Genomic DNA, 27,061 nt, shown 5'->3' with positions numbered 1-27,061 from the left:
CTTGAAACAATTTGATGAATCATGGAGTTCAGTCCATCTACAATGTAGAGTAGCCTCAAAGACTAGAAAGAGTCAAACCATCTCCACCCAACTTTCATCATAACCAGAAAGATACTGACACAGGATCATCTACCCTGATCCTATTCCAATGCTGGCATCAGTGCATTGGCTCAGCTTCATGAACGCGGATGGCTTCTGCAAAGGATTTGACCCAATACATAATTTCAGCTTCCTGTGCTCTTCACCATCCACCAAAGAAATCTACATCTCCCTGTTCAAACACTGGTAAATAAACCATGGGTTTGAATAAAGATTATTGTCCTAACTGCATACTTTATTGCTGGGGCACGTTTTCATGACTAATGGCTTTCGACACTACTCAATTTGGATCATTGCCAACACTCTTAAAAATGTCCCTCTTTTTTTTATAGAATACATATTTTTTTATGTATGTCATGGCCAGTATCTAGCTGTTCATCATGCGTATAAAAGTTAAAACAAGTAGTTTCTTACCAGTAGGTGTAGTTTTGCAGCTTGGATAATTTTCTGGATTTACATGCTGTGCATTATTTCGCCATCTAGTGTTTGGATCTGGAAGTTTCCAACTTTTTTTGTTTTCTTTAGTCCTTTCTTTCCTTTTTTTTTTTTTTTTTTCAAACAACAACTGATCTGCCCATTTGGTGCTTCCTATGACACTATCTCCTCCTCTGGAAACTCCCACTTTTGTTGCCATCTTCAGATTCTTTTTTTTCCCTAATTTTTCTCTTCTCCATCTTCTTGTTGGAGGAGGGTGGGCCGCTTGCGAATCTAGAAAATTCTTCAAGCTGCAAAACTACACCTACAGATAAGAAACTATTCGTTTTGCAGCATTATCTTTTCTGGGTTCACCTCTTGTGCATAGATTATGTAGCAGTATATTTGATTTGCGGTGGATGGGCTGAAGATGGACTTATATTTGTAGATCGATGTTTCAGTACTCTTTGACCCACCTGAGCTTCTTTGCTCATTTGAACATCTATGCAGTAGTGTTTTGTGAAAGTGTGAGAGGATGACCATACAAATATCCTGTAACAGTGTGTTTGCTAGAAAGGCAATAGCTGTTCCTTTCTTTCTTGTTGAGTGTGCGTTTGGGTTAGAAATCATTTTCCCTCTGCATTTGTATGTCATATTTGATAGTTTCAAATATTCATCTGGCCACTGTACTTTGTTACTGGTTTTTCCATGTTGTTATCTGCCATAAAAAGCTGCTTATTTCTTCCTGCATGTAGTACATTATTGTGTGCCTTGCGTCCAATGTATAAGGCTCTCTCTGCTTGATCTTTTCGGTTTTGGAAAAAACTTGGTAATTGAATAGTTTGCTTTATATGAAACTGCAAAACTATTTTAGGTAAAAACTGTGGCAACGTTCTCATGAGAATTCGGTCCTTGTGAATTTGCATATATGGTTCCTGGCTTGTGAGAACTATTTCACTCACTCTCCGGAGCAAGGTTATGGCCACCATAAATGCAGTCTTTAGTGTGTGCATCTTCTGTGAGGACTTGTGCAAGGGCTCAAAGGGTGACTTCAATAATTGATCTAATACTAGTTAAGGTTCCATGCGGGTGCTGGTACCTTCCTTGGTGATGGAATTCCTTTGACTGCCTCCAGGAATCGTTTTATTACAGGTGCTGTGAGCACACTTCTCCCCATACGGCCCCTTGTGTAAGCGACTATTGCAGCTAAATGTACTTTTAAGGAGGCATATGTTAGTTTGCAGTTTATCAGATGTGTTAAGTATATTGGCACTGTTGATTCCTTTGAATTGTTCCTTAATAACCCCTTTTTGAGGCAACATAAGGAGTACTGCTTCCATTTAAAGAAGTAGCACCTTATTCTTGTCGACTTTCTTGCCTCTCAAAGTAAGGCCATAATACCTAATGGTAGTTTTAAGTGTCCAAATTCTATGTTCTCAGAGGCCAGGCTGCCAAGCTCAGGGCTTATGGTTCTGGGTGAAAAACCTTCCCTTTCTCCATATATAACAGGTCTTGATAGTTTGTAAATGTTCCCCTTTGCTCTTTGTACTAGTGCTGAGAACCATGTCTGTCTTGCCCACTGAGGGGCATTGAAGATAGAGGTCATCTTGCTTCTTTTGCATTTGTTGATCACCCTGTGTAATAGTGTTACCAGGGGAAAAGCATAAGCAAATGTACCAGACCAGTATATCTACAAAACGTTCCCCAGGGGCTGGTGGAGAGGTTAGCTGGAAGTGTAGGTTTGGCATTTTGCACTGTTTTGCATTGAAAAAAGATCTACTGTTTGAGTTCCCCACTTCCAAAAGATCTTTTTGAGTACCTTCTGATTTAGTTCCTATTTGTGTAAGTAGGACGCCTGTCTGCTGAGCTTGCCTGCTTCTGTAATGTCCTTCCCCAGAAGGTGGATCTCTGTTAATGTTCTCTTCCTTTGCATGGCCGCAATATTCAATTTGGGTCAAGGTTAGTCTGATGTTATTCCTGAAGGAAATTTTGTATTCTGCTTCCTCCTACTGCTGCGTGCAAGAATTGTTTTTCTTTGTTTGTGCCTCTCCATGATGGGGTCTGTGAGAGGTTTGTTTGATTTCCAGAGTCACTTGTGAGTGGGAGTAGATCTTCCCCTGTGGTGGAAGACCTATTCCTTTACCTCTTCCACAAAGAGGCTGCAAGCTTTGTTGTTGATGCTGCCAACCTTGTTGGGTTGAAGTTGTTTATTGGTTTGGTTCCCTGAAAAGCCTTGTTGCGAAGATCCAGTCTGCAACCTTCCTCTCCCTGTAGGTTTGCATGATGGTGCTGTTCTCCTGCGCGTTGCTCTCCGAAACTGCAATGTTCCAACGGATTTTGCAGTTTCATTGCCTTTTTTAACTGGTTGAGTTTGTTGTCAACTGTACTGCCAAACAACTGTTCACCCTTGAATGGGGTGTTGAGGATGTTGGCCTGTCTGACTTGAATCCTTAAAATTCTCATGAGTGCCTTCTAAGTGTTACTTCCATTATCATTTGATTGCTAGACATATCAGCCACGGCCAAAGCTGACTTTAAGCTGATGTTTTTGCCATTACCCTCCAGGTGTGCCGCCCTTTTTAGGGTCGAGCCTGCGTCGCATGCGCTTGCATTTCGCTAAGGGAGACGCTTTAGTAAATAAAAAGGGCTTGGAGCCCTGTCCACGTCACGTCAGTGTTTGTCATTGGCTTGTGGGCTTGCCTGTTAGAATCTGCTTGATTCCATTAGTGGAAGGCATGCATACATCATGCCTTTTCCGATGGATAGCCCTCCTCGAGCGCATCGACCAAGTACAGAAAACATGCGAGGCTCGCTGTTTACTGTCTGGCTCGTGGACTACTTTTTCTCTATTTTCTCAGCGCGATCTCACTTGGCAGAAGTCGAGCGCTTTACATAATATCGACCCTGTTACACAGTTAATTGCACTGTTTTCGGTTAGTACATAAACGCACTTTTGCCGATAGGTTTCATTACCAGTGAAAAGTTGGGTTAGGAGTTTACAACGCTATCAGCTCTAACACGAGCAAATGCGAGACCCATTGCATTGCAAATGCTTGTTCTGTATTGTTCTGGGAGGTGCTTTACTCGAAGATCTCTCGGTCATCAAGCTTAGTTGTTCTGCTCGCTAGCCTGTGTTTTCGATGCCGAAGCATCTTCTCCTCTACCGTCTATTAACACCTTGGTTTTCTCAAGTCCAGCTGCGGAGTCTCCCTCAAGGGATCTGATGGGCTCTTTCAATACCCTGGAGTCCGATTTATGGGATCCAGGTTGTTATTTCGAGACCGATGACTCCCTTACCTTTGGTTTCTTTGATTTCTTTGACTGACCTTGGATGGCAATGATCTAAACTTAAGCGTCTGAAGTCTCTCCCTCTGCTTCCTCAGCGACATTGTCCCCCTCTTCACTGGAGAGGCCCAGGTCTCTATTGTTCTCCTCTTCATTGGAGACACACAGGTGTTTTGGGAAATGGTGCTGTCTGCTGGCCCTGCATGCTGTGATTAGCCAACCTCTGTCTCCCTCTCTCATCCTTAGTGTTTTCAACATGAAGACCGAGCAAGTGTTGCAATCCTCGCTTCAGTGGTCGACAGGAATATAGAGGTCGCAGACCGGGTGCTTGTTCTTCTGTAAGAACTGACAGCAGTTCTCACAAAACTGGAAGGGCGTCTTCTCCATTTAGGCCCTTAAGTGAGACCCCTGAACATTAGTTCCTCAATAGTTCCTCAATATATATATATTTTTTTTAAGTCTTCTCTGCTCCCAAACAACTCCTCAAGTACCTTTCTGTCCATGAAGGTAACACCTCTGGTGAATCTTTTCAACGATTTCTAGGAATTTCTTCCCAAAAACTTCTTCCCTGAGTTAGGGCTCCTTCAGGAGGCTTCTAGACCCAACAGTGGAAAAAAAGAATCTGAAGATACTGACAAAAGGTGGGAGCTTCCAGAGGCGTAGATACAGCATCACAGGAAGCACCAAACGCCTGATCGGTCGTCCCCCCACAACACCACCACCAAAAAAAGAAAGGACAAAAGAAAAAAAAAAAGTTGGAAAATTCCAGAACCCAACCACTAGATGGCAGAATAATGCACAGCATATGAATCCAGGAAAGATTCATGCTGCAAAACTATAGTTCCGGGTCGATTATTTGCAGGGAGTACTCCGCAGTAGGCCTTCTGGTGTGAAATGTACAGCTAACTAGCCCCTTTCCCTTCAGGATGCATTTCGTCTTTACTCCCAGTTTTAACTAAGGCCCTTATAATTGTAGGTATGTAGTACCCAAATGCTAAGTGACATTCTTCTACATGGAGTAGCTCATGCGCTACAAGTAGCTCTCCGGTGTGAAGCTTAGCCAACGAAATAAGAAACTTTGCTTGCTTATATTAATTTAGGTTAGCAACACCGAAAAGCATGTATTGGGGGCAAAAACACATGTATTTTCAGAACTCAGCTTGTGTTTGGAGAAATATAGTAGAATTTCCAAAGTAGATTTAAAGCCGATAAGTGACAGATAAATTACGAGGAGCTGGGGAGAACTATTGCATTAATACAAAGGGCACTGCAGCTATGGCTGTTATGCATTACCCATGTAGATGCACCCCACAGGAACTGAGCCTTTATTTATATTTCTGCTGGCAGCCCAGATTAATAAACTGAGGTGATGACTGCTCGTAATCTTTCACATTGTGGACACGAACATAATTTTGACAATGCCATCACTATTAGTGAACAAATAATAATAGCCATTCTGGTTGATTTTTGTCGAAATTAAGTAGCTTTTATTACAGAAAATGTGGAGATCCCGGACCAAAATAGCGTAATACAGGCTAAGCATCTTGTGCCCAATATGTGAAAAATTAAAAATACTGATAAGATTTTCAACAGACATTTTTTCATGTTTTGGTACACATTTGGATTGCATTGTCGTTGAATTATATTGAGCTTCATTACCGCACTGCAATGTGCCGAAGAGCATTATATAACAAAGAATGTGATGCAAAGATGAAGAACCAATGGGCAAAACGAACAATTCGCACCAATATGTGTTAAAAAAATAAAATAAAATAAAAAGATTTTAAGAAAAAATAAGATCATGTGCATATAAAATTTACCATGCAACATTGCAGATGACTGCTTTCTTTTGCTTTCACAAGCTAGACAGCAAGTTCAGGAAAGAAAAGGAACAGTACATACCAACCTTTTAGGCACACAGAGCACCAAGAAAACAACAAGCAGTAAAATACTGTAATGGTTGATTGTACTGTTTGTATACTTAAATAGAAAAGGCCATCAACTTTATGCAGGGTCGGATTGGCCTACAGGGCAATCAGGCAGTGCCCGATGGGCTGGCCTGACAGGTAAGTGTATGTGCTGTTTTTTGGCTATTTGTGGGCCTGTTTTATGGTCTGCTGGGCTGGTTTTTACTGTTGGTTTCCCGGATATTAAAACAAATATTGGCTGCAGCAACTTCAAATCCATGCAATCTTCCATTCCTTGGAAAACATTTATAAACAGTGTCTTTATAAGTACAAAACTGCACCAATTTAGCTTTCTAATTCACTAATGGGGGCCACTTTTATTTTGGTGCCCAAGCCTAATATTTGCACCTGTCTGACCACAACTTTTTGCAAGCAAAGAACCCTTTCCTTCAGTCTAAGGGATGGTTATTCAAAAAAGAACATTAAAACACTGAGGAATACAAGTCATCGTCTTATTAATTTCCAATTTCTATTGTGGCTATAAGACATGTTACAGATTGCTAGGATCTCGTTTTCAAGACGGAAGCAAAAAGTTGATATGGGCCAACACTTTTCTAAACCTAGATTAGTGGAGGGTACAATACAACATCACGTGGCCTAAACGAGAACGTTTTATTGATACATGTGAAACTCATGCCCACTTCACATCTCTGGGTTCACGGCCACTAAGAAAATGGTAAAACAGCCTACAAGTGAGTGTGGTGGGGAAAAAGGCACACCGACTGCATCCATTCCATCCATTTAATTTGCTCAATCAGTAACCTTATACCGTACTTGGAGCTTGATTAAGCAATGGATGGTAATGAAAAATAGTATGATTTTCACTAGCACAGGAAGGTGTTGAATATTCCACTGTACATCTATACTGGATCTAGAATTTCTTCCACAAGGTGAGGATTTTCGTTTAAAAATCGAAAGCATCAGCCATTAGTCACCAACTTTAGCCTGGCTGCCCACAACACTATTTTTTGCGAATTATTGACTTTTGTAATAGTTACTTTCCAATAAAGAGAACGTGAACAGTGGCAGTTGGTGACATTTCAAAATAGTGGGGCGTAAAATTTGGGGATAAATATTACCTTGCGAGAGAGTGACGCGAGGAAGCGCAACCGACATACAGAGCTATTTGGGTTCACCACTCGAGAAAATTTTATAGTAAAGAGTTGGCAAGTCAAGCATTTTGAGCAAGGCTGAGAAAGTATGAAGGAAAATGTCATGTCTAACAATTTTTGCACGGAATCTGGGGTCCATCACTTGGGTATTTAGTGTGATCCTTACTTCAGTCCCCTTAGCTGCACACATTGGAAGCGCTTAAACAACTGAATCTAACTCGTTCACATTTTCACATTACTCAATGGCCTTTTATTTTTACAACTGAGCCAATAGCTCTAGGTGAGGAATAAATACAGCTCTGAGTGGAGCCCACTCTGAGTATATTTTTAATAATTTGTACCAATAGGTGCTGTTCTAGCCATAACTAGAAGTGTCATATGATCCTCAAGCCGTGGCTAAAAAAGCAGGTCCCTAAATATCGTCCGGACACTAAAGAGAAATAGTTAAAACTTACAAACCACTTCTCTGTAGCAGCCCACCTACATTTTACAGTGATTTGCACAGTTTCTCAAACCATTCCTCTTTATAGGCTAGGTACAAGTCTCAGTGGAATAAAATCCGGCCATAGGGATGAAAGGAGATTTTATACATTTCTTATAGTCCTTCTTTTATAGATGTCAAGAATATTCAGTTTTGTGCCCCTCTAGCATTACATGCGCTGCCCTTTCCTCTGTCATCCTGTCCTGTACAACTATGGGAAATCATCATGAGCCAGTTTGCAAAACATGTGGCAAAACGTCTTTAATTTTCTTTTTTATTTGCACTTTTATTTAGCAAAAGCTCAAACTAAGAGCACAGTCTTTACACCAGGCCATGCTTTTTAGGCACTTGGTGGTTTAAGTGAACTGCCCAGGATAACGGATGTTGCGGTAATGCGGAGGACTCAAATTGGCTCCTCCAATCCTAAGTCAGATCGCCACATCCTCTCCTCTAATGTTTTCTGAGTTCTTTTTAATATCATCCACGGAGTAACCTGATTTCGTTCTGATGTCCACTTACATGGTTTCCATGAACATTTACTTTCCAAGTATGGGAGAATAAATCACTGCCCTACGGAATGCCATTCGACATGACATTTGTTATGTCATGATATTAGAAAAATGGTTCAGTGGAATAGAATGAGTTACGCAGCCCTACTGCAAATAAGTTGAATGCGCCCTCGTCATTACACAAGACCCCTCCACTGAATCTCAACTGCAGACCTAAGGGGCATCAGCCGTTTATCATTTGACCTTTTAAACATAGCAGTGCTCGGGCCTCATCTATTTGTGTTGCACGTACTGAGAGTAGTGAAACAAAAAAAAGAGAACTCTGAAAGTCTTATTTGTATTATCAGTATTTGAAGCCATTCTATGAACTCATTAACACTATTTTATCAGTCACTGATCCATAATGTAGATGCTGCAGTCCACCTATGCATTGAGTATTGAGCGCATAAAGTCGCTCATAAGAGCAGAATAATGCAAAATACATGAAAAAAATCCCCAGTTTTCACTGATCCCATTTTTCAGCGTGGCGAATAACAGATGCCTTTTTACCGTTTATTTGTAATACTGCTTTCGGGGTAGATTGCAGCCAGGTGATCTCCATCTACCACAGCGGAGGCGAGATCGTGTGCCAATAACCCTTTTATCCATTCCCTTGCTTGTGCACAATGCAGTTATTGGTACCGGGCACAAAAAGGCGAGAGCAAGGCACAGAAAATGGCCAATCACTACATAGCTTGACGACAAAACCATGCAGTGATTTGCCACTATCGCTTAACTTTAGCTTCGCAACCCCTTGCTGCCTCACATGCATACCTACAGGTGTCTCCTGAACCAATCCAGAAGCTGCTCACTTGCTGTTCATGTTAGTAAACAGCATGAGAGCGGTGCCAGGATTGGCTGGGACAGGCAGACTTAGCGCTCCTTAAGAGACCAGGAGGTTGCAGCAGTGGTCCCCCCAGCTCACTAATTACGCTGGTAGGGAAAGGCCTTAAGTGGGTATGTCAGGCTGGTCAGAGAAAAGTACTCATCCAACCCAACATGCGTACTTCACTTAAATTATGTGAACCAGCTAAGCCTTCTTGTTGTCAATAAAGCCCTACCCCTGCCCCTCACTCATGGACATGAAGTTAAGGCACCTAGCTCGACCTGGCCCTTGTGGCTAAAATAAAACCACTTCTGCAGCAGGGAAAATATTAATATTTAATATGGGGTCAACAAATACAGGGGAGCAACGTTCCTCCTCTCCAGTAGAGGAACTCTGCATGTGAATAAACCATAGGGACTGAACCACTTAATGTGCGGAAACAGTCGCCTGCACAGGTGAGGCTACAGTGTGATTGGCACACTGCTCTAGGAAGGTGACAATAAAAGCTGACTCCGTACTCCACTGATTAATCCAGGTCTCCTATATATCAGGGGCATTATTTATGGGTCGATACTGCTATATCCCATACTAATCTTGAAATCCCGCATGACTGCTTTGTACCTTCGTGGTTTTTTCTACTAGTATGACAGCTGTTCTTTTATATCAATTATGCCTTTGACCGATGTGATATAACTGACTGTTAGTGTAGGATTGCAATCCTTTAACTTTGGGGGCTGTTTAGTAAAAATGGGCAACAGCAGGTCGCTGGGTCAGAAGTTGTGTGATGGTATTCCATACGATGCCTAAGGAGAGTGGACAATGGTAAGGACATTGGTGTAGCAAATGCGTCATCCCATGATTGTGTTGAAATTATATCAGACTATCTACCCTAATCATCTTATGAGCCCAAATGCTGGAACTCCTTGAAAATCCCAGTTTCTTTATAAGAATTAGTAGGCATTGCTGCCAGTAATCATCCTCTGTCGATTCAAGCCCATTTTCCATTACCTTGGCATTATTAGCTCTGGGGACAAAGATACATTGCTGAAAGAAGTAGCAATACCTGCTTCACTGTGGGAAATAGTAAACCAACAGTTCCTTTGCTACTTCAGCTCTGTAGTAATGGTTTAAAGTAAAGACAACTTAAGAGGGGAGAAGAGATTATATCAACATTTTTCATTACCACATTCGAGTCTAACCTGAAGGCGTTTAAATTAGTAAGAAATCTACTATGTCAAAAATATGTAAATCTGATGTTCAGAGTAAGTGGTATGCGTAGGAGGAAGAAAACACAGACCCGCCTATGTCTGGAATCAAACATCGTGGTCTCTATAAGCACATGCACAATTGTCAGATCAACAGGTGCAGCATGATGATCCTCCCTGCATGTACACAACATGTATTTCTGTGCACCAATCAGCTAGATCATTTCCACTGTAGCAATGCAGTGGCAAGCTGAGAGGGCTAGGCGGCCTAAGTGGAAATTACAATTTCCGTTTCAATAAACTTTCTTCCAGGTACAGATTTATGCTGCAAATTCGCTCATCACATTTTGAAACATGTTAATAAAGGCATATTTCATAAAAGAAATCTCCAAGATTCCAGGCAAAAAGAGTAATTCCAACTGAAGTGGAAATGCAATGTAGGTAGGAGAAAAGAATTTGGTAATGTATGAGATAGTTATTGTGCAACTATTCCAAATTCTGGTTTGGATTTCTTATGAAGAATAGATTTCATGATCCATACTAAATTGTGCTTGCAGCTTTGCTTTAAAACAAAACAACGAAAATAAATCAAAAGGTGGTCAAACAAATCAACCTCAAATTCTGATTACACCACAACTACCTTTGCAGGATCCAAATTCTAATTTTTTGAGTCACGTTTATGCTAGTTTATGCCCGAGGATTTTGCTTACCTGAGGCCAAGCTTCCTCTCAATGAGGTCTTTAAACTTGTACGCTCCTCCACCTGTGGCTTTGATTTCTTTGGTTTCTGTGTTGACAAGATGGTCTTTGATGAAATCCAAGCATGTTTCGATGTACGTGTTTTCAAATTTGATAAAATGCAAGCGGGCCGTTATCTCTTCCTGCACTGAGATTTCGTACAGCGGTTCATCCTCCGGATCCTGGAATGAAAAATATATATATTTGTTTGTTTCAATGACCTCACTTTGATTTAACGTAACTTGCAATAGTCGTCTTGCCTTTTTTTCCAAAATATTTTCTACTCTTCATAAAAACGCATGCATTCACAGATAACCTCCACCTTCTGTGGGTTCGTTGTATAGTCACCAATTTTAAAAGGCCCGGCTTTTTTTCTTAACTCCTACTTTGTCGATTCATAAGGATTCTTCCAAACTATGATTTAGAATATATGTATTTTTGAAAATCTAATCCAAATATCCTTCTTTAAAACAGCATAAAGGGTTAATAAGCGTTATACATATTTCTGTTTCCACATGTATGGTCTAAAATGTTATGTTTTGCTACCTTTGTGCTACAGGCAAGCAGACCCAGCTGCAAATATTTCTGGCAGAAATCCTCTTTGTAGATTTGAAACAACTTCCATAAGGAAAATGTCAGGGTCAGAATAGCTGCTTAATTACTCCCAGAATAAAAGGTTTTTCAGAAGATTGGTTAATCTTTATCAGCAGTATGGAGTAACAGTATTTCAATTCCAAGCATAATGATGGAATCAAGAGGAAGCTATTGCAAAATGTGTGAGAAAGTTAACTTAAGTAAGAAACTTTGAGTGGATCTGAACGTTGGCTTCAGCACTACACTTGTGATTAATGCTGCTCCTGCCACTCACTGCTCTAGTGCTTTTTTGTTCCACCTCGTACTGTAATTTATCTTCAATATCTGGGCCAGCCACAAACCTGGCAGCCGATTTCCCTATAAAGTCTACTCCTACTGATAGGACATTTTTAGGTGTGGCCTAGAAAGAGGTTCCGCTGGCTCTCCAGTCTCCTGAAGTCGAAACAAATCATGAACAAAAAATGCATATGTATGCATACGTAGAGGGGATTTTGGAGACCCTTTTTAACCTCTGGTCAATTCAACAATTGTCATTCACATGTTGCTTTGGCCAATTACCGCAGGCGGCATGGGGCAATGGGCCAGCATACTTCAGCCATTAGCTCTTTTACATAGAGAGTAACTGCATTTTTCCTAACACATGCCCATCTGCCTAAAACCAGTAAAATTCAGCGCCACACCTGTTGGGTTAATAATTTAGTTTACCAATGATTGTTTATTTCCATTCTGTATCTTTATTTATTTTTTTAAGTATTCCTTCTGCGTTTAAACTAAATTAGGTTACAGTAATTCAAAGCAATTACTACTATTTATTTGTGCCAGTAAGACTAATATTTTCCTAGGTTATGCAATGAAACTGAAAAGTTTCTATATTTGTTCCAAGAACACCCGCCTGTTCCAAATGGACAGTAAATTTTTGTTAAAGTTACATTTGGTGGTTAATTATTTTAAAAAAACATTTAGTTGTCAAGTATATCTCCCATATTTAGGGGGCTGCATGCATTCATTTTTCTAGTGTTTTAACTTAAAGCATATGCTTGCAAAAAAAAAATATATATAATAATAATACATAAAATAAATGCCCACTGTATCAGCATGCAAAGGCTAGACAGATTTGCCTTCCCAGTATCTTTTCTTGGGTCTCTCATACACTATTAGCTGTCTATTATCAAAAGACTTTTTGTGGACAATACCAATTCTTACAGCGGACTTTGGATCAGCCCACTGCTTAACTTTGGCTACGTTTCTCATTTCTATACTTCTTTTTCAGTGGGTTGCCTTTAGATGTGGCCTGTCTTTTCGGACTGAGGGACCACACCCCCTGACCATTTGCCCCTCAAGATGTGTCCGTCAAGCTCAGCAAAGGGTCAGCCTGTCACACTCTTCATTTTCAGGTCAGGCAGCCAGGAGATAGACATGCGCTCCTGGATGCCTGGGCTGAACTTTGCTGGGCTGAGGAGCTCACAGATCCTCTGAGTGTGACCTAGTCAGCAAAGGTACTCGCGGCCCTGCCCCTCGGCGACAAGGGGTAGCGCCACTCATTGCCTCGATCCTGGGCGCTTCAGCTATAAGCCCTAAGGGATGAGTGTCAATCAGTGACACAACGTCACAGAGTGAGGGAGGGTCAGGCATCTCACCGACTCATCCCACTCTGTGACTAGGTTGGGACTGCAGCCTTCCCTCACTGGCTGACCTAAGGTGAGCCAACGAGGAAAGGCATCAGTCCCAAGCATCCTGGGCTTTTTTTTCTCCCCTCAAAAAACTAACTCACGCCCTAGCCATGCACTGCTATTTACCCCAAATATTACATCACTGATGATATCTTCTATGACAACCTTGATATTATCACTAACATTTACAGTAGAATTACTGAGGAGAAAACTGTGCCTGGTAGGGGCGAGAGTTATATTTACCTTAAGGCATGAGTTATAGTTATTTGAGATAACCATAACTATAGCTGGTGAATTTCGTGCAAGTAAAATGTGAACCTAACTATAAAAGTTCCTTGAACCTTTGTTTTTTTAAGTGAAGATATATATTTTAATAATATATTACCTAGTGGAGGTCGCCACTAACTAGTTATAGATATATCTTTAGCACCATTTGACGAATCTTCACAACATTTTCCCAAAAAAGTGTTATGGTAATTCCTGTTGCGCATGGAAAGATTTGGGGTTATTCATCAAGCGGGGCCAAGAAAAAGGCTAGTGAAAAAAGTTGTGTTTTCCCTGTAAATTTCCATAGGACCTAATGACACATCTACAGCCTAAACCGCTGGATGGAATTACACCAAATTTGGCAGGAAGATAGCTTTCGGTACGCAGATTACACTTCAGCTTATTTTGAGTAAATACGTTCAACAGTTTATGATAAATTTAAGAAAATGTATATTTGTATATCTCTTGCCGTGGCAACTTTGTGAAAAATGACGACCTCGTGCAGGGAAATGCACAGGTCTGATTGGCTGCCACCACTTCAAACAAGGAAGTGTAGGCAGCCATCTTGGGACTCTGTTTCAGACCAGTCCAAGAAAAAAAAAAGAAAAAACACACACACACACACACACAAAATGGGCAAGGGTACAGTCACAGCCTGCCACCTTAGCTCTGGTGCTGATACACCCCCCATCCCCCCCCCACCCCGCCCGAGCGAAAAAGCATTTTTTTTTTTTTAAAGCACGAACCCCGCACTAAAATATATATATATATGACACACTCCACTGGCGGTGTTCCCTGATGTCACATCATTATATACAAGTATACCACATAACCTAGGGGTAAAGGCTGTTGAACATTTCTTACGTGTGAGACCAATCAAGTTTTACCAGCATAGCAAAATGTTAATTGAAATGATACAATGGTGCCTCGAGCATAACATGTTCTTTTTCAATCAGGAGATTTTTGAGCAACAACGAGGTTCCGCGATGGGCACATGTTTCGCCCCAAGTTACGCCAACCTATATATGGGGTGGTGGGAAGAATTGGTTCTTAATAATTCCCCCTTGGATAAATGGAATGACTACATAATTTTGTGGTTAAGGTATATAGACGATATTTTCATAATCTGGAAAGGTGACATGAGTACTGCTACACAGTTTTTGGAAGAGATTAACATAAATGATTGCAATCTAAGATTCACTGGGAAAGTCCATAAGCATGAGATTGAGTTTTTAGATGTGAAAGTAATGATTGTTAACAACAAAATAGAAATAACATTATACAGAAAGCCAACAGCAGGTAATAGCATTTTACATGCTACCAGTTATGATCCTCAATCGTTGATAGACAACATTCCATTTCGGGAATTGTTAAGGGCCAAAAGAATTTGTAGCACAGAGCAAAATTTCAAAGACGTACAAGGAGAAATGACAGACAGACTATATAATAGGGGATATTCTAAACCCATATTAGAAAGAGCAGTGAGAAAAGTAGAATCACGCACTAGAGATTTGCTTCTATTCTCCGGTCATGACGGAGGAGTATCTAGGACACGTCACAGAACAGGACAGAGATTAAGCAAAGAATCGGGCACAAAGAGGTTCATAACCACGTTTAACACTGCACACTTGGAGATGAGAAAGTTGTTGCAAAAGCATTGGCATATGCTTAAGAGTGACCCTGTGATTGGGGAACAAATATTGAACAAACCTTTAATAACATACAGAAAAGGAACATCCATGAAAGATATTCTAGTTAAGAGTGATGTGAGAAATGTAACATCTAATACAAACTGGTTCAAACCACAAGATGGCTTTTATAGATGCTTAAAATGCAAAGCCTGTAAGAATGGAGAGAATATTAGCTTCATTAAAGAAGGAGAAAAAATCATACACACTATCAAAGGTAAATACAATTGCAAAAGCGATCATGTGGTGTATATATTAAAATGTAGCTGTCCCAAATTGTATGTAGGCAGCACAAAATTGCAAGTACATAGAAGAATCTTGCAGCATTTGAGGGCAATTTTAAATCGAGATGAGGCATATCCAGTTGCTAGACATATACATGAAGTACATGGAGGTAAAGTAGAGGAAATAACATACAGTGTTATTGATGGAGTAAAGAAAGACGTTCGGGGAGGAGATAGACAAAAACATTTAAGGAAATTGGAATCCAAATATATATTGGCATTCGACACCAAAGAACCTAATGGGCTGAATAGTAGTGAAGAGATGTACATTCATTTACATTGAAGAAAAAAGAAAATTAAAGAAGACCAATATATTTAAGGAGTGAGGAGAATATTTGTCTTCTCTCTATATGTGAATACATACATAGAAAATAAGTGTATATAAAGATGCTAGCTTCTCACAGATGAATCAATAGTAGTCATATTATCATTGAAGTACAATTGTGATGAATTATTGAGCAGTGTTAATTGGGTTCATGGACTATTGGTGAGGGATAGTATAATAAATTTCACAAATATTGAGGAATTGACAAATGAAAAGTAAATGTATATTAGTATTATATAGATGAAATATTGAACTGTTATTCATTTTAAATATATAGTGAATATTTGTGACTAAAACAGATCTTGCACGATATATGGTAATTGAGCACATTGTGATTGGAGTATATAAACCGAGCCAAAATGGCGGCTCACAGGTCGAGGAAGGCGGCAACGCCGAAACGCGTCCCTGTAGGTGAATAAATATGATCAAACTCGTTATGGCCGTGGAGTGCTGCCTTTTTCCTTTAACCACGGAAGAGAAGTGTGTAATATATATATATATATATATATACACATATATATATATATATATATATTTTTTTTTAAATAGAGCACCCGGGTGGGTCAGGTCCTGGCGGCATTGATTTATACATGTGGAGGGGGGGGGGGGTCTGGCCCCTGCTGCAGCCCCATGGACTGCCACCTCCCCGGGACACTGACTTTAAAAGAAAATCGGGGGGCATCTGGCCTCCCCCGAGGCCCATGAACTGCCACCTCCCCAGGGCACAAATTTTAATGATGTGCTAGGTGGCCACGCAGCCACCCGCAGCCTTCCTGGTGCAGATTTAAAAAGAAATAGGGGGTCTGTTTTGGACCACTAGCTCCCCGGGGCAGGTGAAAAAAAAAAAAAAAAAAAAAAAAAAAGAGATTGGGGGTCCATTTCGGATGCCCTGTAGTCCCAGGGACCATTACCTCCCCGAGGCTATGTAAGTTGGAGGGGGGCCACAGAGCCAATGATGGGCCCTGTAGGAGGCATGCGGCACCCCTCCCCAAAAAAAATTAAAATTTTAGGTTTGGCCCCAGAGAAAGGGGGTCTCAGGCCGAGATCAGCCTGTGGAGGGGTGGGTCGAGAAGGGTTTGCTTGTTATAGGGTTTTGGCCGTTGGGACTGGCCGCAGGTCAAACCCGGCAGCCAACTCCTGCTGCGTAAAGCTGAAGGCCCTGCGCAGTGCAGGATTGGGTGGTTATATGGGTTGGCCACAGGTGGTTGGATTAATGTATAGTAATGAAGAGAAAAAGCTGAAATTCACTGGAAAAAAAAAAAAAGGGTTACAGGGACATTATAGTTAGGTTCTGAATTTACTTGTACAAAACCACAGAAATTCAGCAGTCATAGTTTGAGATCTTTCAAATAACTATAATTTTTGCCCTAAGGTAACTATAACTCGTGCCCTCGCAATGCACCGCTAATTACCCCAGATATTATGACAACTTCTATAACGTCATTAAAAATATAAATGAAACATTAGCAGTCAAACTATTCAATAACAAAACTGTGCATGGTAGGGGCACAAGTTATAGTTCCCACAGGGCACGAGTTATAGTTAATAGTTACTTGAAACATCTCAAATTATAACTGCTGAATTTCTTTGGTATTGTAAATTGAATTTTTTAGTTATATGCAGGGCCACTGGAACTGTGCAGAAGACAGGACCAAATTATGCGGCAGGGTTGACCAAATTATGTGGCAAGAAAAGGCCAGTTATGCATATTTAACGCCAATAGCTCTAATCCAAGCAAATACAAGACGTATTGTATTGCAAATGCTTGTTGTGATTTAGTGCAAATCCGTTATGTAGTTTTTTGCACAATTATTTCTAAAAAACTTTGTATATTTCACACCGCAGATGATCCACAGAGCCAACAGATCTTGTGGAGAGATCTGATTGGCTGACACATTAACATGATCAATGATGTAGCGGCGCCAACCTTAGGACTCCAGACTCAGTCTTGAGTCCTACGAAATAAGGTTAAACAAAAAAAATACCTCGATTCCCCCTAGGCCTGGAGGCCTGGGTTCAAAAGCATGTTTTTTTTTTTTTATTCTGGTGCAAACTCCTGGAGGATCATTGCTTCTTTAAAAAAAAAAAAAATACAAAAAAACCAAAAAAAAACACCACCACCGGGGATGGCATTATATGTTATTTGGGAGGGGGAGTAACCCCCACGAGCCTCTGCGATGCCCAGGGGACCCCATTACCCAGGGCCGAGTTACAAAATGTAGTTGGGACACCATGTTCACACTGATTCTGGAACTGGTGCGCAAGGTTGTTCCCCTTCCCCTCCTTGAACGCCCAGCAAGGGGCTGTGCCATTGCCCTGCAACAGATCTCCTAACTCTGGCCTCAGTCTTTGGGGGAGCCACCACTGCCAGTATCCATACCTTACTGAATACCACTGACAAAATTTACAACATAGGCAACAGGTCCAGGGGGCTGAATGGAAGCCACTGGCGGAGTTGCCCCATGCTGCTCCCTCACTTGTAAACTGTTCCCCTCTAACTAGTACCACTGTTCTTGCTCATGTTGCTTTTTTGTTGCCCCCTCTCCTACAGATCACTGAGGTGTGCAACCACATTAACTAAGCAACTTGGTTCCATTTCATCATAGGCTCCGATCGGATCCATACACATAACATTATAAATAGTGCAACTCGGTACAAGCCTTGCCTCTCTGTTTTGCAACTTAGTACATGACTGGCGCTGGACCTAATGGGTAGAGCAAGCACCGAGACTTAACGAGCTGTACTAACTTCTTGGAAGTTGTATGCTAAGTTGAAACTATTGTTCTTTTTTTTATATATGAATGTATAACAACGAAGCAAAAGCCTCAATAAAAAGAGCTTTAAGAAACATAGAATTAAATAAAATTAACTGTGAAAAACGTGGTTGTTTTTCCACAGAGGGGTTCTGAATTACATCAACCAAACAACAAGAGCAAAGCTCGACTCCTCGAAGAAGCCTGGGATGAAATAAATGCCTTTATTCACAATTACCCATCTTTAATGTCATGTTAAGTGTGGCTCTTCCACTTCATCTCCTGCTGCTGTGCCTAAAACGAGGAGTCATGGGGGAAGTTTTCTGGGTTTACGGTCATGGTGTAATCTAATCTGTGTGCCTCATGGTTTATGTGGACGTTTTATAATGCTGAGCTTGAGTGGAAACTATCAGTTTGGAATGGTGGAAGATATTGCCCGCTTGCTCGGGTAATTGTCTGTGGGCTCTGCTTTCGAGTCGATAAACGTGTTAATCCTCGGCTTAAGTGTCGGTGACACAAATCTGACGACGAGTTGAAGAACCTGTGATTCCGGGCCCGGAGCTCACCACAGTTCTGGTGCTTTGCGGATACATTGTGCACTTTAGGCTCCTATTCTTTTACGTTTCCCGCTCGAGGAACCTACAGTTTTGCAGCATTTCCTCAAGGCGAGTCAATTCATCACATTTTTTTTAAAGCACTTAAAAAACAAGCTGCTGAACTATCCTCGGAAAGCACCGAGTTTCAGCAGATATTTTGGCTTTACAAGCAGAGACGTGGCAAGAAGGAAGTCATCTCGTCTAGACAAGACGTGCCACACCCATATATGACGCTTAAGAAGAAAGCTATACATACTGCTTTCACAACCAATGAGCTACGCTATGAAGTCAGGGTGCTCAATCATGTCAGAGCGGAAAAATTACAGGCTTGGATAACCGTAGCTGATGAAAAGCGGATTCCCTTTTAAAAGGCACAAAAACGAAAGGGTTAAGGAAACGTTTACGACTGACAACATTGACGCAAACAACACATCATGGGTATAGTCAAGCCACACGTCAGTGCAACATTGTGTGTAAAACGTGCACTCTTTAGCACACAAGTAAAACGCAAAACTCAGTTGGGAATTAAAAGCCTTTACCTTAGTAGCGCAAACACCTCACAGCGGACAATTTAACATGTTTATTTTTAAGTGGCATTCAATTCTCTTAAAGTAATACTTGTAGCATATTGCATACCCAAAATGCTGGGTGTTTCAAGAATAAACAAAATTGACTGATGTCTGCACATTATCTTACATTGTCTTTTATCATTGTTCAGTTCCAAAATTGTGGCATAGACTTCCTTTAGAAATGCAAGACTTCCCAAGCTCAACATGCATCATGAATGAAGAACCAAATGTGAAATACTTTCTGTGCTGCAGGCTTGCAGGGATGTGCATATGCACACAGTGCTGATGACCCTGTTCTTTTCGTTAAACTTTTCAACTCTTCTTTTTGCCTTTTTAGGTCGAGCTTATCCGACGTGTTGGTATCTATGTGGGCTTTAAACCACGCCCTCCTCACACCCATCACTTTCACTTGTTTGTGGGCTTGCCTTTCAAACATCCTTTGACGACATTAGTAAATGCTTTACGTTTGGTCCCCACCTTGGGGACCAACCCAGTTACATTGATAATTGCATGTTTGCCGATATATCAGACTGTGAGCGAACTTCTTTTTCCCTTGTGTGTCTCTCCTTAGCGCTCACGCTCATGGCGGCCATGGTGCTTTGCATTGACTTCTTTATGTGAACTGTTTTACTTTTCATTTTCAATTTATGTGCCAAGAAAAGTCCAGTTAGGAATTTACAACACTAATAGCGTTAACTCAAGCAAACAAGACACCTATTGCATTGCAAATGCTTGTTTTTTTCTCCCCTTTACGGTTTCTTTCCTTTGGTTCTCCTTGTTTCCTTCAATCAGTTTTCACCTTATTTCCAATTTTTGTTATTCTTTCTTTCCCTTTTCTACATTTCATTTCTCCAGTGCTTAATTTGTAAATAAAAAGGTGCCGGTGCTCAAAGCCCTCCTCTTAAACACGCGGCTGCTGCAATTAAATGTGCTAACAGGGAATACTGAGGCGCTGTAATCCTGAAGCCATCTTGGGCCTCTTCATTCCATTTACTGCCACTCCCTGCCCCTTCAGCTCACGATTGCAGCTTTCTGCTTTCTGCCTGTGTGACGCTTTTTCGTGTTTCTCTTCCTCCGTCTTTGCCAAATGTGTCTTTAGTTCACTGTAAATGCATGAGACAGAAGACTAAGCGCCGGCCCTCAAAAATAAGCGCCGGTGCTCAGCACCGGTTACAACAAGCACAAATTAAGCATTGCATTTCTCCCTTTTAAATGCTCCTTTCCTCGTCCCTTCTCATTTACTTTTCCCCTTTCTCCTTTTGCTCGTTTGCTTCTCTCCTTTCCATCTCCCCTTTTTATTATTTCCTATTTTACCTTCCGTGCTCTGCCTCTACCTTTTCCCTTTGCTCTTTTTTCTCTCTTCTCTTTTCCTGCTTGCTTTCAATCTTTTTTCACTATTTCCTTCTAATTCCCCATTTTGATTGTTTTTCTCCTTTTCTTCCTTTCCTTTCCGCTCTGCTTCTCTCCTCTCCTTTGCTCCTTCCCTTCACCCATTTCCATCCTCTACTTGTCACTATTTCTCATTTGGTTTCCTTCTTTTTCTGCTTGATTCTATCATTTCTTTTGAGCTCTTACCTTTACCTTGTTTTTCCCCATTTTCTGATCCTTCACACTTTTCTTGCTTTTCTCCTCCTTTTCTCCCTTTGTATTCTACAATTATCCCATCCTTTTCTGCTTTTGTATATATTTTCTCTCTTCCCTTTCTACCCTTTTTGCCTACCTTCTTTCATTATTTACTCCCTTCGTGCATTTATTTTTGTTTCATGAATACCCAACACGTATACCCACAATCATGGGGGTAGTTGTAGATAGGTGTATACTTGTAGAGAGCTATGAAGTCTAGATTTACCAATCCAAATAAATAGATTAGCGTCAGTCCTAGGTAATGGTGCAATACACAGGTTAAAAAAAAAAGTCGTCTTTCAAATATGCTTGTTTGTGATCACCAACCAGTGGACTTAAGAGCAGTTAGTCAGACACCGGACATATCTCCTGACCTATTGCTGAATAGGAGAAATGCCACCCAATATTTTCCAAGGCAATGCAGACACAAGATCCTTTTAGACACTCACCTCTCAGAGGGAATTCTTAAGCAAGAGAAACCAAAGCTAGAGCTACTTGATATAGTGCTGGCAGCATTATTGCTATATGATCACTGGAGCACAACTGCACATCCCCAGAAATTTAGCCTGATTAGCCCTTATGTAATCCACATAGTAGGCAATAGGGCAGTATGGTGTTCACTGATCAGAAGAAGTAGTTTGCTCTACGGGAATGTTTGAAGACCTCTGCGTTATAGATCAATTAATTGTTCATTATCTAGGTAAAAAAATGTTTTGCAGCAATCCTTTCAAAAAGATGATTAGCCCTGCTAAAGGTATAGGACAATCCATGATATTTATTTAGAAAATAGGAATTAATGTTGTATTCAACGGGAAGATTGTAATGCAGTGAATCCTAAACACGAGGTAAAGAAATTTGAGAAAATTCTTCCAAGACAGAAGTTACTGTCGCAATTGTGGTTCAGGGTTACATTTACCAAACTCTCCCAATTGTTCTGCCATAGGTAAACAGTGCAATGTATGTTGCAAAAAGAGTAATTTGGTAAGAATATACAGATTTGCTTGGAAAGCAGAACAGACAGAGCACAAGAGTAATTCAGTGATACACAAATACATTTCTTTACTGAAAAAAACAAAGGCTAAAATAACGTTATAGTTAAGAGAATATGGAGGTCATTACGACCCTGGCGGCCGGCGGTAAGTTGGCGGTAACAGCGCCAACATGCTGGCGGTGTTCCGCCAGCTATTATGACCGTGGCGCAATAGCCAAGGCCATACCGCCGGCCCTTCCACTATAACGCCAGGCTTCTGCCTGGTGGTCATAATCCCCAGGGCAGCGGTGCAAGCACCGCTGCCCTGGGTATTATGAGTCCCCGACCGCCAGCCTGTCCGTGGCGGTAAACACTGCCATGGAAAGGCTGGCGGTAAGGGGACTTGGGGTGCCGCTGGGGGCCCCTGCACTGCCCATGCACTTGGCATGGGCAGTGCAGGGGCCCCCAGGCATAGCCCGTCGCGCATTTCACTGCCCGAAATTATGCGCGACGGGTGCTACTGCACCCGCTGCACATCAGCATTGCCACCGGCTCTATTACGAGCCGGCAGCAATGTTGATGTGACTTTTCCGCTGGGCCAACGGAAAAGTCATAATAGGGAGCCAGGAATACCGCCGCCAATGGCGGTATTCTGGCTCCCGCAGCCTCGGTGGTCTTTTTAAAAGACCGCGAGGTTGTAATGACCCCCTCTGTCAGTGACATTAACATTTTGAACTAAACAAATACAGAAATTAACCAGCTATATTAGCAGACCTAACTATACCTTGCACCCCCAGCCATGTACTGCTTATAACTTCACAGGACATCACTCATATGTTCTATGACATGTGTTACATGGCTGATGATATATCAAATGACATTATGAATGACATCACTGATGACATCATTCAATGAGTGTGTTAGTTTGTGTAATGGTTTACATAGAGGCAGGTAACTACCACATTACTTTTTTACCTAATTTTGTACAGCCTCTGTCCAGCTAATTGGTATAAGTGTTAACAATACGCATGTGCTCCTAATGCACCACAGGTGCGTAAAGGTATTAAACAGATTTATAAATCCATATATTGAAGAGTAACTGTGTGCAGATGACAGTTGACGACTTGTGTTCTTTATGTTACACGCATTTTGTGGTACTGCAGAAAACGTTTCCAGCAGGGCAAAGATTCTACCTACTAAGCATTGTAAGCAGCCTTGAGTTATTAGACGGAATCATCTCAGCATGACAAATCCTACTCAACATACAAGTCTTTGTGCATCAGGTACTAACCTATGTACATGTGCTTGTTTTGCTTCAGAAGATGGGTGATCTATAAAGTTTTCACCACTGTATAAAGGCTGTAGGAGTTATGATCTTTAGCACCTTCAGACCTTGGTTAGTTTAAGTGAATAGTCACTCTTCGGTCAAGTTTTGCATAGAGTATACACCGTGCTTAGTAGGTACTTTTTAATACTATAATGTGTATTTCTCATTAGAGTGTCAAAGTCTGCAAACAGTGTGGTACAGAGTAACCTCGAAGTAGAGAAAACGGTGTTAACAGTACCCACTTTCTACTAATATCTAATTCATTTCTCAAAGTAGCTTCAGTGACGGTCAGGGGTTTGATACAGGTCCATACTATGGCATTAGTTATGTAACAGGGCTTGAGTATTTGAAGGATCTTTGTTAGCCTTGAATAGTTCTATACAGATTGAACACCGTGTGCAGGATAGGTTACACTTTCATCTGTGGTTCATACTCAACATGAACTTGACTATTCATGAAGTGTGTGGCATAGCGTCAATGTTGCAAATAACACAAGCTTGCACTGTGCCCAACTCTGTAGGCAGTCAACCCCACACTGCCCTGGGCCTTCAGTCATGCCCAGCTAGAGGCTGGCCCAGGGCTTGGTCTGCGGCCAACGCCCACATGCAGCCAATCCAACGTTGCGTACAACTGTTCACGGTAGTGGTGCGGAGGGAGGCTTTAGTGAGTTGGCCACAAGGCTGTGTCTGTGGCAAGGTCCAGTGGCCAACCCCTGCAAAAGTAGCCAAAGCCACACTGCACAGGGTCTTCGGTGGTGCATGGTTTGGGGGGGGGGGGGGGGGGGGGGGGGGACAGAGTACCCCTACACTATCCTTTCATAATTTTATTTTTTTCAACATCAGGAGTGGAGACTAATGGCCTCATTATGAGGCTGGAGGTCCTAAGACCGCCACCCTCGTGGTCGGACCGCTGCACTACAGGAGGTCTGACCGCCAAATTATGACTTTGGCGGGGTGACCCACCTAAAGACAGACGTCCCCACCAGGGACATCGCTCCCTTAAGGAAGACAAGTCCTATATTGTAGCACTGTTCTCGCTGGACTGACCAGAGGGAACGCATATTACAGTGTTCCGCCCAGTCAGCCTGGCGGGAACATTGTAATATGCTTGGAGGGGACATCACCACCATGGTGGTGGCGTCCTCCCCGTGAGTTTGGCGGTCCTGTGGTGGGACCCCTAAACTCATAATAAGTACCAGAGTCCTGTAATAGCCATCAGCAACAATTTCCTCCTGCTGCTGGCAGTCAATCAGAGCACTTGCTCTCGTGGGAGTCTGAGTCTTGTGGAAGCGAGATGGCCCAAGGAAAATAAAGCTCCCGGGGCCAAACAAACCGCTATTTCAAAAAAAAATCTGCTCCAATGAGAGTCTCGCCAGACTGTTGTGGGCCCAACGGCCCTGATATACAATTATTTTTTACACTTAATTTCTCAAAAACTACTGAATGGATTTACACCAAATCACAAAAAGTACAACTTGGTGACCAACATCTAGCTTCCTTGTGAATTTGGTGTAATTCTGTTCAGCAGTTTTTTTTGTAGCCCCGTCTTAAAGTCTATGGAAAATGCATGGTTATTTTGTGTTTTGGGAACCCCCCTCTTTTTTTCCTCGCACCCCCGCTTGACAGATTACCACAAAAATTTCCCATGCAGAAACTAGTCAAAAAGGTGGCACTTTTTGGAAGGTTTTGTAGAAGCGTTTCAAATAGTGCCAAAGTTATTGGCAAAAAATGCTTTTCCTATGGAAATATGATCCTAGCTATAACTGCCTAGTGGCCACTATGTTACCTAGTTGTTTTGACTTGCCTACATCTTTGGAACCAGTTGATAAAATCGACATGAGAGTTTCCAAAAGATTTTTACGCTCAGTTCAGCTGCTCTGTGTAAAGTTTCAGGATGAACCGCCAAGCGGGGGTCCCAGAAAAAGGAGGGGGTCCCAAAACGCATTATCCCATTCATTTTTCAGCAGGGATTTTATACAGCTATAGTGCCGGAACCACACCAAATTTAGCAAAGGTATCTCATGGTCCAGAAAATGGCCTTTTAGTGTAAATCAGTTCAATAGTTTTTTTAGTTATTATGAGAAAAACAAATTTGTATATATAGGGACGTGGATACATCGCGGCTCCGCATGTCAGAAGTAATACTATGATTGGCTGGTCGCAAGTTGTAGGGAAAGGTGTGGCTGCCATCTTATGAACCGGTGCGTGGTCCTAGAGGATGGAAATTAAGTCTGAGAACAATATAGGGGGTCAGGGTAGAGGTACACTGACCCCATGATGTAAATTAATGAGTGTCTGAGGTACTCCTTATCGATGTAAAATGGTTATAAACCCTTTATTTTCCACGATCATGGAGAATTCCGTCGCTGCGCTCAGAGCGGCCCCCGTATAACGTTGCAAAAGAGTCGAAGACTGCAGCAAAATTTAAACGAATTAAAAAAAAAAAAAAACACATTCACTCAGACCCTCATTCACCCACTCACAGACCCAGTGAAACCCTCAAGTACCAACTCACAGACCCTCTCACACACCCACTTACTCATGCACCCACTCAAAGACCTACTCAGAGCCTCACGCACCCACTCACAGACCCTCACACACCCACTCAGACCCTCACATACTGACCCACAGACCCACTCATGCATCCACTCACAGACCCACTCAGACCCTCACACACGCAATCACAGAACGACTCTGGCACTTAGGTATGCACTTACAGACCCACTCACACCCTCATGCACCTACTCACAGACCCACTGATACATTCATGCACCCACTCACAGACCCACTCAGCCCCTCATGTATGCACTCACACACCAACTCACACCCTCATGCACCCACTCAAAGACCCACACGGACGCATCCACTAAGACATTGATGCTTCCACGCTCACACCCAGACAGACACACTAACAGCCACTGTCACCCCCAGATAAACCCTCTCACACCTATTCTCACACCCAGAGAAACAGGATGCGGCCATACAGCCACGTACGGCCAAAGGGCCATGCACAGCATGCGGTTGAGGGATGGTTGGCCACGGGGTTTGGCTGCACACCAGGCCCTGCGGCCAACCGCCGCCTTGCAAGGTCAAAGGCCATGCGCAGCGGTGGTTGAATTAACATTTAGTAATGAAAATTACTTTACGTTAGAAAAACCATAGAAATTCACTGAAAAAAAAACAAAGGTTACAGGGACATTATAGTTAGGTTGACAATTTAAACATACGAAACCATGGAAATTGACCTGTTATAGTTATCTAAAGTAACTATAACTCGTGCCCTAAAGTAATTATGACTTGCACCCATGCACTGATAATTACCCCACAAATTACGGCACTCATGACATCTTAGATAACATCACTGATAATATCAATGAAATATTTGCAGTACATTTTTGACGAAAAAAACTTTGCATGGTGGGGGCGAGAGTTATTGTTACCTTAGAGCATGAGTTATAGTAACTTGAGATAACGCTGACTATCATTGGTGAATTTCTATGGTTTCGAACATTTCAAATGTGAGCCTAACTATAAAGTCCCAGTAACCTCTGGTTCTTCCAGTGGTATATATATCTATATCTATTTACACACACAAAATTTTACTTTTTATTCATTTTTTCATACACGAAACTAACTTGCAAAATATTCATAGAGAAAATGGTAATGGACAACAGATTCAAGCTCCGCAAATCCTATATCGTCCGACAAAACATTTAAATCAGA

General features: G+C 41.7%; 1 protein-coding gene across 1 annotated transcript in view; it reads right to left on the bottom strand.

The window, feature by feature from the left end:
• The window catches only part of PANK4 (pantothenate kinase 4 (inactive)), a 362,653-nt gene that overhangs the window by 247,851 nt on the left and 87,741 nt on the right, over positions 1 to 27,061 (bottom strand). The window contains exon 3 of the mRNA XM_069240981.1: positions 10,647 to 10,855. Coding sequence (XP_069097082.1) covers positions 10,647 to 10,855 — 209 coding nt within the window. The remainder of the gene's footprint in view (positions 1 to 10,646; positions 10,856 to 27,061) is intronic.

Source organism: Pleurodeles waltl, chromosome 6, assembly GCF_031143425.1.
Source record: "Pleurodeles waltl isolate 20211129_DDA chromosome 6, aPleWal1.hap1.20221129, whole genome shotgun sequence".
Lineage (NCBI taxonomy): Eukaryota > Metazoa > Chordata > Amphibia > Caudata > Salamandridae > Pleurodeles > Pleurodeles waltl.
This window is presented reverse-complemented; position numbering and strand designations above follow the sequence as displayed.